At 36.3% G+C, this 18,805-nt stretch overlaps 1 protein-coding gene across 1 annotated transcript; it reads right to left on the bottom strand.

Moving 5' to 3' along the window:
- Positions 1–350: 350 nt before the first annotated feature.
- Positions 351–10,512, bottom strand: LOC127864245 (uncharacterized). The gene is made up of 5 exons (XM_052403936.1): positions 10,403–10,512; positions 7,953–7,997; positions 2,495–2,620; positions 2,227–2,304; positions 351–412 (listed from the first exon to the last, which is right to left on the bottom strand). Exons 1-5 carry the CDS (start codon positions 10,455–10,457, stop codon positions 351–353), a joined length of 366 nt encoding a protein of 121 aa, XP_052259896.1. The 5' UTR covers positions 10,458–10,512.
- Positions 10,513–18,805: the final 8,293 nt, after the last annotated feature.

Here is an 18,805-nt window from a genome sequence, read left to right as displayed (position 1 = left end):
AATTAGTAAGTATCAGTTAAAAGAGGAAATTTTGTGTGTCGTATTTCAACAAGTTTTCTATACAACAACAACAACAACTTTAACCATTTCCGCGGGGATCGATCTTAGTAGAATGTCATCATTATTTTTCATGGACGACCTCATAAGTCGAGACTGTAAATTTAATCAAATTTTTTTGGGAAAAAATCTCGACTTATGACTGCATTTTTACGGTAGTGGGTTACGTCCAAGACTGTATATGTGACTGTAAGTTAAAGATAACAATTGTACAATATCTTACAAAATGTGTAAGGACACTTGAAAGCAATTTAAATAAGAATTGTTTTTTGTTTCTGTATGCAAAAACATATTTACTTAATAAAAATACCTTCTCTGTCTGCCATTGATTGAAACTCTTTTTCTCCAGGACATTCTGTGAACATAAATGTTTAATTTTTAGCAAATTTATGTAACATGTTTGTAATTGTCGCTTTAATGTTCTGGTATAGATCTGTATACAACATGTACATATGCATACATGCCAGATGTCCCGATCTCAGCGGGACAGTCCCGCTTTTAGGCCCTTTGTCTTGGCGTCCCGATATTAGATGATTTGTCCCGACATTCGTAAAAAACGATGTAAGGCCTATAGGTTCCCAATAAAATTCGCTATTCAAGCTCTGTTTCGCTAACACTTACCACCGCTAATCCCTCTATTGCCCCCAATTTACAATCCGATTCTACTTCTCGTGTGTACCAGTGTTGTTTATGACACCTTATCAGCGATTTATCGGCTAATTATTGATTTTATCAGGCATTCACACCATGGTGGTCTTCAAGATAGTGGTCGCTTATTGCTATCGATAGTTGTAGTATAATAAAATAAATGTTGAAAATGTGTTTGTTAATGTCTTTGTTTGAAACGGTTTACATAACAATTGTTTTGTAAAATTAACTCTACGTCATTAATGAGTCTTTTACATTCAATGTTTAGTTCCAAAATAGCGGGATAATCCGAATGTGCAATATACCAAAATCGCAACAAACAGTCCAATAAGTGATACCCATCCTGTCTAGTGTAATTGGGTGTAATTGTAATAAAAACAACGAAGTGCTATGCATGACAGTTTGACCCTACTCCAATTAAGCTTAAAACATCGAGGTGCTATGCATGACAGTTTGACCCTACTCTAATTAAGCAGCGACAATTGACAAGTAACAAACTGCTCATGGATACATGCTTAAAAAAACATCGCAACAAACAGTAAAAGTGGTACCCATCTTGTCTTGTGTTATTGTAATAAAAACAAAGACGGTTTGCTTCCACCAAAAACCTACCTCGGAAATGTGTACGGCCGCGCATTCGGTGTCAAGCTGTTGTAACTGTTCGGTAGATAGTTTACTGTAACCCGTACTTTCAGTGTACTGGATAGCCTCCCCTGCGTTAATGTTTGCCATTGAAAGTAATATAATGAGTATTGTTGTCGTAATGTTCCAGATTTTGTAATCTAAAAAGATGAATATTATCTTTGCTGTTTGCTATTGTCTTATTTAATAAAACTGTTATTGTTATGTTTTAGATTTCATGCTTCATATCAGATGTTTTATGTCTTGAATAAAAGTCTTGAATAATGATAGATCATTTTAGGTGTCCTGCTTTTTGGTCAAATGTCCCGACAATTTTTTATGGAATGTCCCGCTTTGGACCTAAAAAATTATGGCATGTATGCATATGTTGTCCATCACAAAAACTGAAAAAAAGCGTACTTAATGCAAGGGTATCTATCAAGGGCACAAATGTTCATTATTATTAAACAGTGTTTTGTGGGCGAGAACCACCTGGCGACCTTTTAAGTCAAGGTCAAGCTTTGAGGTCAAAATACTGCACTTTATTGTCAAACAAAGGCTTTTCCACTCTTTAACTTTACTATATATGGAAGGGTTTTTAAATGACCTGGCAGTAATTTCATTATACAGATGGATGTGTCACCAGAAAAAAACAATGCACTATCTTCAAAGTCAAATCCAGACTTTTATGATAGAGAGCGGACCATGAACAATATATTGAAGAATTTTTTAATAACTAATGCTTAATTATATGAGACTGTTTCTCACACAAAATAGCTACAAAACTGCCTTTAGAGTCAATATCATTCAAATGCAGCACATCATGGTCGGTGATAACTCTATTCACAACCAATCAAGCTATCTGTACACACTTCTTGTTTTATAATATAATAATCTTACCTCCAGAAATTTTGGATTTTTTAAACCTTCGTTTTACTGCATCAAAGACTTCATTGACTTGACTGATAATTGACCCAGCTGTGAAACAAAAACAAAGAACAACTGACCTAAAGCTACTTTACGAATTTGTAACAAATTGGTGATCAAACCCATCAGGCAACACATGCTGAACTAACCATGCCATCTTATTAATAAGGTCCTTTAGTTTTATTTAGCTGATTCTATCATTAAGTGTTACTTGTATGAATGTGCATAATACTGAGTTTACCTTTTCTGCCTTGCTTAAGGTCGGTATTTTCGTTTGTAATTTCTTCTGAAGCATTATTATCTAAAACAAAAGTATTTTCTTCCTCAGGAGGCTTTTCTTCTGGAGTACCTTTTGAAGCAGTTTCCTCTAAAAGAAAGATGCATAATGATAATACTTAATTTATATTTGCATGTTAATACTGGAGAATAAAGGCTTTGCATCAGAAAATGCTACAATGCCATTAAATGTGCCTAAAACATTGTATGTAGAATTCAAATGCTTTTTAAATTCCTTCAGAAAGAGGGAACATAAGAGTCATTCTGTTTGTTGGTCTTCCTGTTTTGCCACACAGAATATTTTAAGTTTGTTTTATTACGCGTTGATAAAAGTAATTTAGTTCAGTGCATCAGTTTGTAGCTGCATTTTTTTATTCTCGAAAATTTAAAAATTGCATCATATTTTTGGTGTACCACTTGACTATATAAGTGACCTTCTATAAATATCTATAACTCCGCCAAGGATGTTCCCAAGCCCTGGCTGAAAAAGGAGGAGGATTGGGTGTAGGGCTAGCTACCCTACCCTGTTGAAACCTTATTGCCACAGAAACGCCAAAGAGATTAACAACATACATCACGGTTCTGGGAGAAGGTGGACCTCCAGCTGGAGGACCTATGACCCCGGACGGTGAAAGCCAGTGTCAACTGGAAGCCATCAGGCTGAAGACCATCATCTCCACCAGGACTACAACCACCATCGGTACATGGAATGTCCGAACCATAGTATGAGACCAGAAAGACAGCACAAGTGGCCGCAGAGATGAGGAAGTTCAACCTCACCATCCTAAGGATCAGCAAAAATCAAGATGGACTGGCTCTGGGCAGAAGCTACTGACTTCCGGTGAGTTACTGTTGTTCTCGGGGCATGAGCAGGAGGATGCAGCACACACCCATGGAGTAGCCCTCAGTCTTTCCAAGTCGGCACAGAGAGCCCTCATCAGGTGGGAGGCACACGGACCAGATCATAACGGCCTCTTTTCTTACCAAGATGAAGAGGATTAACTAGGACATAATCAAGTGCTATGCCCCGACAAACGACAGTGAAGAGGATCAGGACAACTTTTACAAGAGACTGTCAACCATCATACAAGACAGACCAAAGAGAAATCTCATCACCCTAATTGGTGACTTCAACGCCAAGATCGGCACTGACAACCGAGGGTGTGAGGAGATCATGGGTAAGCAAGGGTGAGGCGAGATGAACGACAACAGGGAGAGATTCGCCAACCTGTGTGCCACAAGTAACCTTGTCATCGGAGGAAGTGTTTTCCATCACAGAAGGATACACAAGGCAACTTGGGTGTCACCAGACCGGTAAACTGAGAACCAGATTGACCACCTGTGCATTGCAAGGAAGTTTCGTCGCTCTCTCCAGGATGTACGTGCCAGGCGTGGAGCACACGTAGTTTTGGACCATCATCTCCTTGTCGCTGGATAGAAACTGAAGCTGAAGAAGAGTTGGACAAGGGGGCCCAGCCAACGCCACATTTACAACACTGCTACACTTAAAGATACCTGGAAGCAAGAAGAGTTAAAGGTACCTCTCCAACAAGTTTGTCCCCGATTCAACGCTTTTTCCCAGATGCCTTGGACATCTAACAGTCAGTATTATACACATTTGAAATTCTTTTCTTTGTTTCGTGACAGATAAACTATATTTTTAAGTTAGAACATGCTATTTGATTGCATATCAAATATACACAACATTTTTTTTAATTTAATTAATGGTATAGACGTATCAGCCATTCAGCTATTGCAGGTTCAGGATCAAATTCCTCAATACTTGGCATCATGATTTTGATGGCCATGAGATCATTGAGTTTGTGTTTCCAAGTCAACTTCTTCAATAACTGTTGACATTCTGCACAAGTCATAATTGGTTGAACCTCATCAAAACAAAGCCAGGGTCAATTTATTTTCCAAGAAGATTGAATACTTTTATCCTCCTTCGTTGGTTTATGTTTGGGCGTTAAGCCATCAAAATAACATCAAAAAGAGATTAAAATACATTTATCGCCATGAGTTCTCCACCCTGTAATAATAAATTGAAGCGTCCGGCAAGGTTGACTTACAACACTGTTCGATAAGTCTAGTCAATTAGTGCTCATGGTAGATGAACCCTAACAGTTGAATTAGTGTCCAGGTGTAGTTATTTCGGACACGTTGGTTAGTTTTGAAACAAAAAAAGTAAGTGGGTTACGTCAAAGACTGTACAGTACAGCTAAGGCAGAACAAACATATTTCGCGATCCGCGGCGGCAAGGGGAAACGAGTCGATGCCGCGTCAGCTGTTGAAGCCTAGTGAGTATGCGGCGGCAAGTTGAATTTCGCTGCGTAGCTTCGCATCGGTCGGCCGTGGCATGCCGAGGCAAGCCTCTATCCACGACATGACGCCGAGTCGATGCGTACATGTATCATAAAATCAACAATCTTTTTTAAATGATTAGTTGTTAAAAAAAATTAAAAGAACATTTATAATAATATGTCAAATCATAATATTTAATGTGCGCTGATTCAAAATAAAATAGATAGCATAGTTAATAAAAAAGCGTGCTGTTGTGTTTTAGTGAGTGCATTCCCGTTTATAAACAAATTGTTGTAATCCTGAAAATTTAACAAAAATCGAAGTCATCAAAACAAAACACGATAATCAAGGGCATGTATTAATTCAATTTCAATAATAATTTTTCTTTGTCATTTTTAGAATTGGCTTAAGCAGTTTAAGTTACTTTGTGTGCGTCTATTAACTGCACCGTTTCATTATTATTTTATATTGAAGTGATATTATGGGCATTTTTCACTGTTGAATTGAACTGAAAAGAATAAACAGGTCAAAAGAGTTAGTGAAAATGTGGTTACTGACAATTAGCTGCAACTCGTCTTGCTACCGGCTGTTTATAAAATTAGATATTTTTTATGACTGGACATTCTTCTAAGCCGAAATGATCCGTTAGTGTCTTTGTGTCGTTTGAACGAATCTGCACTAAAACTAAATTCACATCGTAAATCGAATACTTTCTGTCGTAAAATGGGAAAAACGAAAGTTCGGTTGATATACAAATGCATTACTTTCTCTTTCCTGGATATTGTTTTAGTATGTTGATGCTGCATTCACAAATATAAGTGTATCTTAAGTGAAAACAAAAACAATAGAAAACGGTTGCGATAGACACCTATTAACTGTGAGATGACCATTAGAATACTTTAAATGATCAAGCAGTGTTACAAGGACAATGTAAGTCGGGAGTAAATGGCAAAAATCTTTACTATAAATAACTATTGTTATTTGATTGCATAAATCATAACACATTATCAACATACTTTATTTTATATAAATCGAATAATTTCTGTCGTCAGTTGTCAAAGTACGGTTGATATTCAAATGCATTATTTTCCTCTTTTCGGGACATTGTTTTAGTATGTTGATGCTGCATTAACGAATATAAGTGTATATAAGTGAAAACACAAACAATGAACAACGGTTGCGATAGGCACCTATAAACTGTACGATGCCCATGATATCACTTTATAACATAAAACTAATAACTACGAACGTGGCGTAAATCTAGGTTTCTATGCTACACAAATGAACATGTAGATGTATATCTATTCACTTGATCTGCTGCATGCGTATGCGGCGGTTTCACTCCGCGAAAGTACGCGAGGTTGATCCAGGCTCGGCGTCATTGCGCGGAACGATGCGGAATGCCACAGCGATTCGCCGCGTGAACACACGATTCGGCCGCCGCTACTAATAATCTTGCCGTGGCGTAGCCGCGGATAATGTTTGTTCCGCCTTGGCTGTACTGTATATGTGACTGTAAGTTAAAGATAACAATTGTCCAATCTCTTACACAAAGATAACAATTGTCCAATCTCTTACACAATGTGTAAGGACACTTGAAAGCAATTTAAACAAGGGCTGTTTGTAAAACATGCATGCACCCCATATGGGCTCTCCGATGTAGTGACAGCCATTGTGTGAATATGTTTTATGTCACTGTGACCTTGACCTTTGACCTAGTGACCTGAAAATCAAAAGGGGTCATCTGCCAGTCATGATTAATGTACCTATGAAGTTTCATAATCCTAGCCATAAGCGTTCTTGAGTTATCATCCAGGAACCTTTTACTATTTCGGGTCACTGTGACCTTGACCTTTGACCTAGTGACCTGAAAATCAATAGGGGTCATCTGCGAGTCATGATCAATCTACCTATCAAGTTTCATGATCCTAGGAATAAGCTTTCTTCAGTTATCATCCGGAAACCATTTTACTATTTCGGGTCACCATGGCCTTGACCTTTGACCTAGTAACCTCAAAATTGATAGGGGTCATCTGCGAGTCATGATCAATGTACCAATGAAGTTTCATGATCCTAGGCATAAGCGTTCTTGAGTTATTATCCGGAAACCATTTTACTATTTCGGGTCACCATGACCTTGACCTTTGACCTAGTGACCTGAAAATCAATAGGAATCATCGCGAGTCATGATCAATGTACCTATGATGTTTCATGATCGTAGCCATTAGCGTTCTTGAGTTATCATCCAGAAACCATTTTACTATTTCAGGTCACCGTGACCTTGACCTTTGATATAGTGACCTGAAAATCAATAGGGGTCAACTGCGAGTCATGATCAATCTACCTATCAAGTTTCATGATCCTAGGCATTAGCGTTCTTGAGTTATCATCCGGAAACCATTTTACTATTTTGGGTCACCGTGACCTTGACATTTGACCTAGTGACCTGAAAATCAATAGGGGTCATCTGCGAGTCATGATCAATGTACCTATGCAGTTTAATGATCCTAGGCATAAGCGTTCTTGAGTTATCATCTGGAAACTATTTTACTATTTTGGTCACCGTGACCTTGACCTTTGACCTAGTGACCTGAAAATCAATAGGGGTAATCTGCCAGTCATTATCAATATACCTACGAAGTTTCATGATCCTAGGCATAAGGGTTCTTGAGTTATCATCCAGAAACCATTTTACTATATCGGGTCACTGTGACCTTGACCTTTGACCTAGTGCCCTGAAAATCAATAGGGGTCAACTGCGAGTCATGATCAATCTACCTTTTAAGTTTCATGATCCTAGGCCTAAGCGTTCTTGAGTTATCATCCGGAAACCATTTTACTATTTCGGGTCACTTTTACCTTGACCTTTGACCTAGTGACCTCAAAATCAATAGGGGTCATCTGCAAGTCATGATCAATGTACCTATGATGTTTCATGATCCTAGGCCCAAGCGTTCTTGAGTTATCATCCGCAAACCACCTGGTGGACGGACCGACAGACAGACCAACCGACCGACCAACATGTGCAAAGCAATATACCCCCTCTTCTTCGAAGGGGGGCATAATAAGAATTGTGTTTTGTCTCTGTAGGCAACAACATATTTATTTAATAAAAATACCTTCTCTGTCTGCCATTGATTGTAACTGTTTGTCTTCAGGACATTCTGTGAACATAAATGTTTAATTTTTAGCAATTTTTTTTAACATATTTGTAATTGTCACTGTAATGTTCTGGTATAGGTCTGCATACAACATGCACATATCACTGATTCCATCACAAAAACTGAAAAAAAGCGTACTTAATGCAAGGGTACCTATCAAGGGCACAAATGTTAATTATTATAAAACTGTTTTGTGCATGAGAACCACCTAGCGACTTTTAAAGTCAAGGTCAAGCTTTGAGGTCAAAATACTGCACTTTATTGTAAAACAAGAGTGCCAAACGTCACAAGATACGCCCGTTTGAAGGTCTTGGACACCATGCTTAATGCTTGAAATGCACTACTAAGTGACCTAGATTTTGACCCGGTATGACCCATATTCGAACTTGACCTAGATATCATTTAGACACAACTTCTGAAGATCTGATGAAAACTATTTGAATTAGAGAGCGGACACTGCTGTGGACACTGCCCGCCCTTCCCCCCCCCCCCCCCCCCCCCCCCCCCCCCCCGCCCCCCAAGGGTGAAACTATAATACATCCTGTTTTTTTAAAACGGGCGTAATAAAAAAGGCTTGTCCACTCTTTAATTTTACCATGCAGTGAAGGGTTTTTTAATGACCTGGCATTCTGCGCATGTCATGATTCGCTAAACCTCATCAAAACAAAGCAAGGGTCAATTTATTTTCCAAGACAGTTGGAACTTTATTTCCTTGAATGTTCATATTATTTATGCCCCCCTTTGAAGAAGAGGTGGTATATTGTTTTGCTGGGTGTCGGTTTGTCTGTCTGTCAGTCTTCCAGTTCGTTTCTGATCAATAACTCGTCAACGAATTGACCGATTGACTTGATACTTTACATGGACATTTGCCTTGGAAAGTAGATGACCTCTATTGCAATTCGGGTCACTTGGTCAAAGGTCAAGGTCACTGTCAAAATAAGTTTGCAAATCGTTTCCAATCAATAACTCATAGCAAATTGACTGATTGGCTTGATACTTCCCATGTTCATCGGCCTTGGACATTAGATGACCCCTATTGAAATTGGAGTCACTAGGTCAAAGGTCAAGGTCACTGTCACAATAAGTGCGACAATTGTTTCCGATCAATAACTCGTCAACAAATTACTGAATGGCTTGATACTTCCCATGTGCATTGGACTTGGACAGTAGATGATCCCTATTGAAAATGGAGTCACTAGGTCAAAGGTCGTGGTCACTGTCACAATAAGTAGGTAAATCGTTTCTGATCAATAAGTCATAAAACCATTGACTGATTGGCTTGATACTTCCCATGTGCATTGGCCTTGGACAGTAGATGACCCCTATTGAAATTGGGGTCACAAGGTCAAAGGTTATGGTCACTGTGACAATAAATGTGACAATTGTTTCTGATCAATAACCCGTCAACAAATTGACAGATTGGCTTGATACTTCACATGTGCATTTGCCTTGGATAGTAAATGACCCCTATTGAAATTGGGGTCTCTAGTTCAAAGCCATGTTTGGGGGGGCACATGTCTCCAATGGGGGTACTATTGTTGTTGTTACTTTTATCCTCCTTTGTTGGTTTATATTTGTGCGTTTAGCCATCAAACTAACGTCAAAAAGAGATTAAAATATATTTATCGCCATGAGTTCTCCACCCAGTAATAATAAGTTGAAGCGTTCAGCGAGGTTGACTTACGACATTGTTCGATAAGCGTCTACTCAATAAGTGCTCATGGTAGATGAACCCTAACAATTGAATTAGTGTCCAGGTGTAGTTATTTCGGACATGTTGGTTAGTTTGGAAACAAAAAAAAGTAAGTGGGTTACGTCCAAGACTGTATATATGACTGTAAGTTAAAGTGATATTATGGGCATCTAACAGTTTATAGGTGTATATCGCAACCGTTGTTTATTTTTGGTGTTTTTACTTCATATACACTTATATTTGTTAATGCAGCATCAACATACTAAAACAATATCCCGGAAAGAGAAAAATAAAGCATTTGGATATCAACCGTACTTTCGTTTGACAACTGATCATGCATGTACGACGTGAACCTTAATTTAGTTTTAGTGCAGATTCGTTCATACAACACAAAGACACAATTTTGTTTTACGGATCATTTTGGCTTAGAGGACTGGGTGAGTCACGTAAGAATATCAAATATAAAATATATTTTTATAAACAACTGGTAGCAAGTTGAGTTGCAGATAATTTGTCAGTAACCACATTTTAATTAACTCTTTTGACCTGTAAATTCTTTTCAGCTCAATTCAACAGTGAAAAATGCCCATAATATCACTTTAAAGAGAACAATTGTCCAATCTCTTACACAATGTGTAAGGACACTTGAAAGTAATTTAAATAAGAATTATTGTTAGTTCCTGTAGGCAACAACATATTTATTTAATAAAAATACCTTCTCTGTCTGCCATTGATTGTAACTGTTTGTCCTCAGGACATTCTGTGAACATAAATGTTTAATTTTTAGCAAATTTATTTAACATGTTTGTAATTGTCACTGTAATGTTCTGGTATAGGTCTGTATACAACATGTACATATCTTGTCCATCACAAAAACTGAAAAAAAGCGTACTTAATGCAAGGGTATCTATCAAGGGCACAAATGTTCATTATTATTAAACAGTGTTTTGTGGGCGAGAACCACCTGGCGACCTTTAAAGTCAAGGTCAAGCTTTGAGGTAAAAAAACTGCACTTTATTGTCAAAAAAATGCTCGTCCACTTTTAACTTTACATGATACATGGAAGGGTTTTTAAATGACCTGGCAGTTCATTATACAGATGGGTGTGTCACCAGAAAAAAACAATGCACTATCTTCGAAGTCAAATCCAGACTTATATGTTAGAGAGCAGACCATGAACAATTATATTGAAGAATTTTTTAATAACTAATGCTTAACTATATGAAACTGTTTCTCACAAAAAAGATCCACAAAACAGCCTTTAGAGTCAATATCATTCAAATGCAGCACATCATGGTCGGTGATAACTCTATTTACAACCAATCAAGCTATCTGTACACACTTCTTGCTTTATAATATACGTAGTTATCTTACCTCCATGAAATATGGATTTTTTAAACTTTTGTTTTGTTGCACCTGTGAAACAAAAACAAAAAACATCTGATCTAAAGCTAATTTACAAATTTGTAACAAATTTGTGATCAAACCCATCAGGCAACACTTGCTGAACTAACCATGCCTTCTAATTATAGGTCCTTGAGTTTTATTTAGCTGATTCTATCATTCAGTGTTACTTGTATGAATATGCATAATACTGATTTTACCTCTTCTGCCTTGCGTTAGGTTAGTAGTTTCGTTTGTAATTTCTTCTATAGCATTATTATCTAAAACAAAAAAAATGGTTTTATTGTACGTCAATTGTGCCCAAATACTTTAATGTTATTGATATATTTTGTTTTGAATACAATAAAAATTCATTTTTGCCACATTTGTATTTTTATGTATTGCTGTCATTTATCACAGGTACTCAATTATCATTTCTCAATCACCTGAACACATGTTTTTCCTTCTTAGTTCTTCCTCAGGAGGCTTTTCTTCTGAAGTTCCTTTTGAAGCAATTTCCTCTAAAAGAAAGATGCTTTATTGTAATACTTCATTTATATTTGCATATTAATACTGGAGAATAAAGGCTTTGCATCAGAAAATACTACAATGCCATTAAATGTGCCTAAAACATTGTATGTAGAATTCAAATGCTTTTTAAATCCATTCAGAAAGAGAGAACAAAAGAGTCATTCTGTTTGTTGGTCTTCCTGTTTACCGCACAGAATATTTATGTTTGTTGTATTACACATTGAAAAAAGTAATTTACTTCAGTGCATCAGTTAGCTGCCTTACTTTATCCTCGAAAGTTTAAATATTGCATCATATTTTCGGTGCGTCTTAAATTATGCAATAGCGAACAACTTCAGTGCCTTCAGCGCTTTATTACTCTATTCAATCCAGTCGGATAAAAGCAGGTTGTTTGTTGGTGTTTTAAGCTCACCTGTGATGAGTAGCTCATCCAGAGCTCTTGTGATCATTCTATGCTGGCTTTGTTGCGCATTATATGCTGTTGTCAAATTTTACTTATCTACAGGCAACATCTTTCATCCAAGTTGATAAAACTTTGTCAGAATGTTAAACTTTAAAATATATTGGCAAAGAATCTGACTCATGTTAATCTAAAAACTTAAGGTCTCGGAAAGCTTGTCAAATCTTAGCTTAAGATTTGCATCACTTTAGAACACACTTTTATGACTCAAGTGTGATAAAACTTGCTCAGAATGTTTATCTTAACAATTCCTAGGCAGGATTTAAATCTGAGTCACTAGTGTCCTAAAACCTGGTTACCACAGGTCAAATCTTAGAAAATGTTTGTTACAACTTTAGAAGCCTTATTTAGGACTTAATCTCGATGAAATTCCATAAAAATGGGCAAAAAGAAGGCAGATTATGAATTGGTCATCTGCATTTGAAAACAAGGTCACAAGGTAATTTAAATCTTTTTAAACTTTTGATACCACACAAGGGACCACATTTATGACTCAATTTCGAGGAAACTTTATCAGAATATTTACCCTGACAGACAGTTTGACCAGTTTTGAATCAGGATCACATGCATCTAAAAACTAGTCAATACCAGGTTATAACCAAGAAAAACCTTGTAAATTGAAAATTTATAGCTCGTGTATTCTGACCTTTCATGGACCTCTACCTTTTTATGAGGTTTGAGGTCACTGGGGTCAAGGTCAAGGTCACCGAGGCTAATAATAGATTTTTCTGTCACAATTTTGTTACAGTTTCTCATAGCGCCTTCCATATTTTACCGTTCTCTTACATATTTGGCATGTAGGTACCTTGCATGGACCTCTACCTTTTTATGAGGTTTGAGGTCACTTGGGTCAAGGTCAAGGTCACCAAGGCTAAAATTAGATTTTTCCATCACAATTTTGTTACAGTTTCTCATGGCGCCTTCAATATTTTACCGATCTCTTACATATTTGGCATGTAGTTACCTTGCATGGACCTCTATGGTCACCGAGGCTTATAATAGATTTTCTCAAGGTCACACTGTTGTTACAGTTTCTCATAGCGCCTTTAATATTAGATCGATCTCTTAAAATTTGGGATGTAGGTACCTAGCATGGACCTCTACCTTTTTGATGAGGTTTGAGGTCACTGGGGTCAAGGTCAAGGTCACTGAGGCTAATAATAGATTTTCTGATGGTCACACTTTTTTCCACACAATCACACCATATATCGACAAAGCATTATTGGGGAGCATCCATCCGTTTTACTGATATCCTTCTTTTTTTTTTCTCCGAGTGTTGAGAGGCCTGTTTTTATATATTGTTCAATGTTGTATGTACAGAGCTCCAGATAAGCATTGTTTTATCGTAATTACGATTTGTTTTTAAAGAAAAACAAAAAGAAGATCAAAATCCATCGTATCAAAACTAATTGAGACAGACGGTTCCGAATAATGACAGGCCGCTTGATCATACGGAATTTCCGAGATCTGCGCAGCGAAAGTTAAATGATAACGAGATTTCAGATACCAGATCCGTGAATAAGTTGATTGTAACCAATAATATTTGCATTTCCGTTTCCGCTCTTCTGTTTACAAAATTAAACATGTCGGCTGCAAAGCGTGGATGAGTTCAAAAGAAACTTCATTCTGCGACAGCGCCAAGTATACTTGGTTTCATTTCATGGCGAGAACAAAGTACAAAGTCTATTGTTGGCAGTATATTATATTATAATGTCAAAAGCGGTTGATGAGGTGGTATCGACGATCTCCAAACCCAAACATCTCGGTTTCACGCAAAAACAGATTTCGGCATGGAAAAATGACTTTCGCTGGTTACAGATTAAAGGCTTGGATGCCGATATTCATTTGAAATGGTCTTCTTGTATTAAACACAATGTGGCGAGAGAGGGCTTTAAATCCAGAAAGGGACCGGTATGCACACAGTAGCTATGTATCTATCTTATATCTATCTATACTGTCTAACTCCCATTGCGGGTATTATTGACAGGTAGCCTTTAGCTGACATGCAAAGGTCAATGGAGTTAAAAGTTCATTTTGTTATTATATATTTTTCATTGTAACTTAATGTAAAAAAAAAAAAAATTGAAAATGATGAACTTTGGAAAAAAACTAATTGCGAAAAAAAATCTTGTAGTGAAAACTAATTGACCCGAAACTTTATCTGGAGCTCTGTATGTATCATAGCTTTATGTAACCATGCACATATATAATCTGTTTATCTAACATCATGTAGCTGCAGTTCCTCATATTTCCAACTCATTTTATACGCCCCAACCTTTTTTATAGCATTCTGAAGGTGTCGATAGCTTTCAATTGTCACAGCTAACAAGCATGTGGACACCGCCATATTGGATTAAGTAATATGCGAAAAAAAGCAAGAATAACCGTATTGACGTAATTCGTACTTGGTTAATTTCAAACTCGATGAGTTTCGCACCTTAACATTATTTTCGTTTTAATTTTTTTTCGTACTCAGAGCGGGAAAAATAGTTAAGGGTCGGCAGTAAAAATTAGGGTTGGTCGGGTCACATGAACCAGACATATTATTTTCTTTGGCCTAGTATGTGTAAAAAAACTAGGACATCGGATCAAATCTTAGAAAATTCATATTATCATTGGGATCAAAACCTAGGTCACCAAGTTAAGTCTTTAACAATTTGGGAACCTTAAAATCAGATGAGCACTTCAGGGCAATGATGGCCCCTTTGTATGCTTCTTTTAGTTAACAAACATTTATTTATTTGTTTACCCGTCAGCTTCCGTGAAACATTGCTTAATTAGTTGACAAACAGGATAATATTAAATAATATAGATAAGTCTGCCATAGGGGCTATGTGAACTTTTATGGCATCATTTACTCTGCCATAACTACTGAAGTTGTATTTAATGATTTTTTGCATCAAAGCTTGTGGAAACACATTAATTCTCTTTTAGAAAATATTGACTACATTCAAGTACTCAATTCCAAAATTGATAAGGTGATCAGGAAGTCTTCTATTCTGATCTATAACCTTGATTCTTTACTGTATATACCAAAATTTGATATTAAATTTTGTTATAGATGATCATTTTTTTTTATAAGAGGCAATTAAATATTGTATAATAATTAACGTAGGAAAATAACATAACCCTAGACGTTGAGCTAATCAGAGTAAAATTGAAGCACGAGAAATCGGTTACTGCAAAGAGAATAAAAATAAATTAAACAATTTAAGGGATGAACTTAACCAGTCAAAATTAAATTCAATGAAAGGTCACACTTAACATTCCAGAACTACCGTAAAAATGCAGTCATAAGTCTAACCGCTCATAAGTGAGGGGGGGGGGGGGGGGGGTAAAAAATGAAACGAAAATCGGAGATTTTGAATATGTCCAAGTCATAAGTCGAGTCAGAAATTGTCCGTGCAAGAATTTCATAAACAGACGCAATTTTAAATGTACTGGAAGTTTTTATTCTATACAAAACCTTGAAGTCAATATAGCACTGTGCGACGTAGACATAGAGGACACGTGTATTATGTACTTTGTTTGATATAATCAATACGAATCGATATATATTTAGGAATTCGAAAATATATTAAAATATAGACAAGCAAATGATAATGAACCACATAAAAACAAAAAAACAACAAAGGAAACCAGAACTTATATACATGTACTACATCGTAATTTACACATCAACGACATACGAAACACCAAACTCGCGTTCAGCAGCACTATTATTAATTGATTGCTCTGCAAATTCTATCACGCGTATTTTAAACGTATTGTCATACGTATGGCGTTGGCGTTTTTGAGGCATTTTCACAAATCAAATGTTTTAGTCAAATTAATAAATTATTATTGTAAAGTTTGCACTAAATTGTCCATGCTAGTAATAATCCACAAACGTATAATCCGATGACACACTGTGATCACTGTCATCAAATCTTTGTACTTTTAATCTGACCTTCAAAACAATTGTTTAGTTCCTCAATAAGGCCAGAGTTTTTTAATAAAAAGATTTTCGGATTTTTTTCCAAAACATGTCCAGTAGGAGGACGGAAAAAAAAAAAAAAAAAAAAAAGATGGTGACCAAAAATTCACTATGCTAAAAATGTTATGGTATGAAGTTCTTTGTATATTTCGTGACCAAAATAATAAATGTCAATGAAATTTATTATGTTCTAAACATTCTCATACAAACATTTTGCAATAAACACATTTATTAACAGACCTGCATTTCATACGAATATAATTATAGTTGCATAATTTTCTTTTATCCGAAACAGTTTCTGTTACAAATGAAAATGCACAAACACGCAAATATGTCTTTTGCAAGTAATTCCTTTTGAGACAAAATGAACATCTGAATTAAAAAAAACTCTGGCAAAGTCAATCTTCAAATTAAAAAATCTTAATCTGTCATCCAATCCCCCATGTCACTGCCTAGGCACTTTAATATTCCTCTATTAAAACAACATCTTTTACATGTAATTCAAAAATGAAACACGCCAAGTGTTGCTCGAGTATTAAAAGAAAATACAAACCAAAATCTATTAGTTACAAAATTAACAAGATTAAGCTTGTGATGGTTTAATATTTAAAATTGTAAAACACAAAGCTGAACAAGTTTCCCACTACAATCTTATAGCAAAGAGGAATTATGTAGAGATAGAATAACACATTTTTTTACAATATATGCAGTATGAAACTAAATTATAATGAATACTATCAACTTATAAAAATACGCAGAAAACATGACACACAGCATAGCAAGGAATTATTATTATCATCATCTTACAATGTTATTACCAAACAATGGTTAACATAGTCATGATCATGACACAAGTACAAATCAATTTTAATAGGCCAATGGGGAAATTTTGCACACATATGCAAAGAAACAATATATTGAAAACGCATCATAGAGTACACAGTATATGTCTCTGTAAAGAGCTCTTAATCTGCAGTAAATATTTACATTAGAACTGAACAAGATTATCTGGATTTATTAAATCCAGCGGTCGGAGACATATGCCCCCCCAAACGTGACCTCGACCTTTGACCTAGTGACCTGCAAAATCTTTTAGACGTCATCTGTCAGTCATAATCAATGTACCCATGAAGTTTCATGATCCTAGGCCTAAGCGTTCTTGAGTTATCATCCGGAAACCATTTGGTGGACGGACCGACAGACGGAACGACGGAATGACATGTGCAAAACAATATACCCCCTCTTCTCCGAAGGGGGGCATAATAATGGTTTGTATTTTATCAATTAATCAGTAATTAACCCTTTGCATGCCTTGAAATTTGTGGTCTGCTAAAATGGCGTCTGCTGAATTGCTACAATTTAATAGCATTTTCTTCGATTTTTTCAAAGAATACTATCAGAATAGCAAACAGTTTTGATCCTGATGAGACGCCACGTTCTGTGGCGTCTCATCTGGATCCAAACTGTTTGCAAAGGCCTTCAAAATTTGGTTCTCACACTGAAAGGGTTAATATAAAAAATAAATAAAATCATTATTTTTGGTCAGCCTGCTAATTGCAATGACAGGTTTGCCAAATAATGAATATATTGCATATATTAAATTGTAAAATTTCTTAAATAATTTACAAATGGTTTACCTGGCAGATGGAAGGTAGCAGTAATTCCTCCTCATCGCCATTAGGACATCAAATGCATTTTCTTTTATAATACTACGATCCTGTGTGGTTTGGTACTTTAAAATAGCATGTATGCATTTCAATTCGCTCTCGACCAAAACATTCACTGGCATAGATGGGTCACACTTAACCTTATCTGTGTCAATCATTGTCTTAGACGCTTCAAGTGAAGCGATTTCGTCGTGTTCATTAACATGTTTGCGCACAACATCGCCAATTGATTGGTCACTAGTGGCTTTGATAAATTGTTTTGTTGTTTTAGCATCCTGGTAAATAATAAGTCCAAACCAGTATAAAGGCATTAATTTGTGGTCTCGCCACCATTTTGCATGTTTTCAGTAAAAATGATCGATGTTACAGAAGCGCTTATGATACATTTACACGCGATATCGGTAAACGCTTTAAATAAATTACTTCTCTAAAACCCGACACGCGTTTTGTGTCTAAAACCCGGCTTTTGGCACCCGAAAAAAAATCCGAGATTGAAATTATATAATTTTTTTTTTTTTTGGTTTCGTCAAAAATAGGAGTCGGCGGGTCCGAAAATCTATTTATTAAAAAACTCTGGCCTAAACACGTTTTTATGACAATGATCGACATAACCAATAGACCTCTAACTCCACCTTTGTTCTACATAACAGTTTCAAAGAGCTTAGTATGCACGTGCTCAAACATAATTGACGATTGCCAGTGAATAACAAACTCGCGATTGGTTAAACATGTTGCTTCACAAATTAAAGAAATTTTATCGGCGAGAAGGGTGATTCTTTATGGCTTCTTGACAGGAAGCGGCTTTCCTTTGATGACGTCAAACTATCAATTCACACAGGTTGCTAATTCTCGCTCTACTTTAAAAATGACTCGATCTTTTGTTTACACGTTCAGTTGTAAAAAAAAACACCTGCTTACATGAAAACTTTGGATTAAATTATGAAAATAAAAACGAGGGAAATGTTGCGGAAAACTGTGGTTATATTAATTGGTAAGTATCAGTTAAAGGAGGAAATTTTGTGTGTCGTATTTCAACAAGTTTATACAACAACAACAACAACAACTTTAACCATTTCTGCGGGGATCTGCGATTGATCTTAG

The sequence above is a fragment of the Dreissena polymorpha genome, chromosome 1 (genome assembly GCF_020536995.1).
Source record: "Dreissena polymorpha isolate Duluth1 chromosome 1, UMN_Dpol_1.0, whole genome shotgun sequence".
Lineage (NCBI taxonomy): Eukaryota > Metazoa > Mollusca > Bivalvia > Myida > Dreissenidae > Dreissena > Dreissena polymorpha.
Note: the sequence above shows the minus strand (reverse complement) of the source record. Positions and strands in the feature narration are given on the sequence as shown.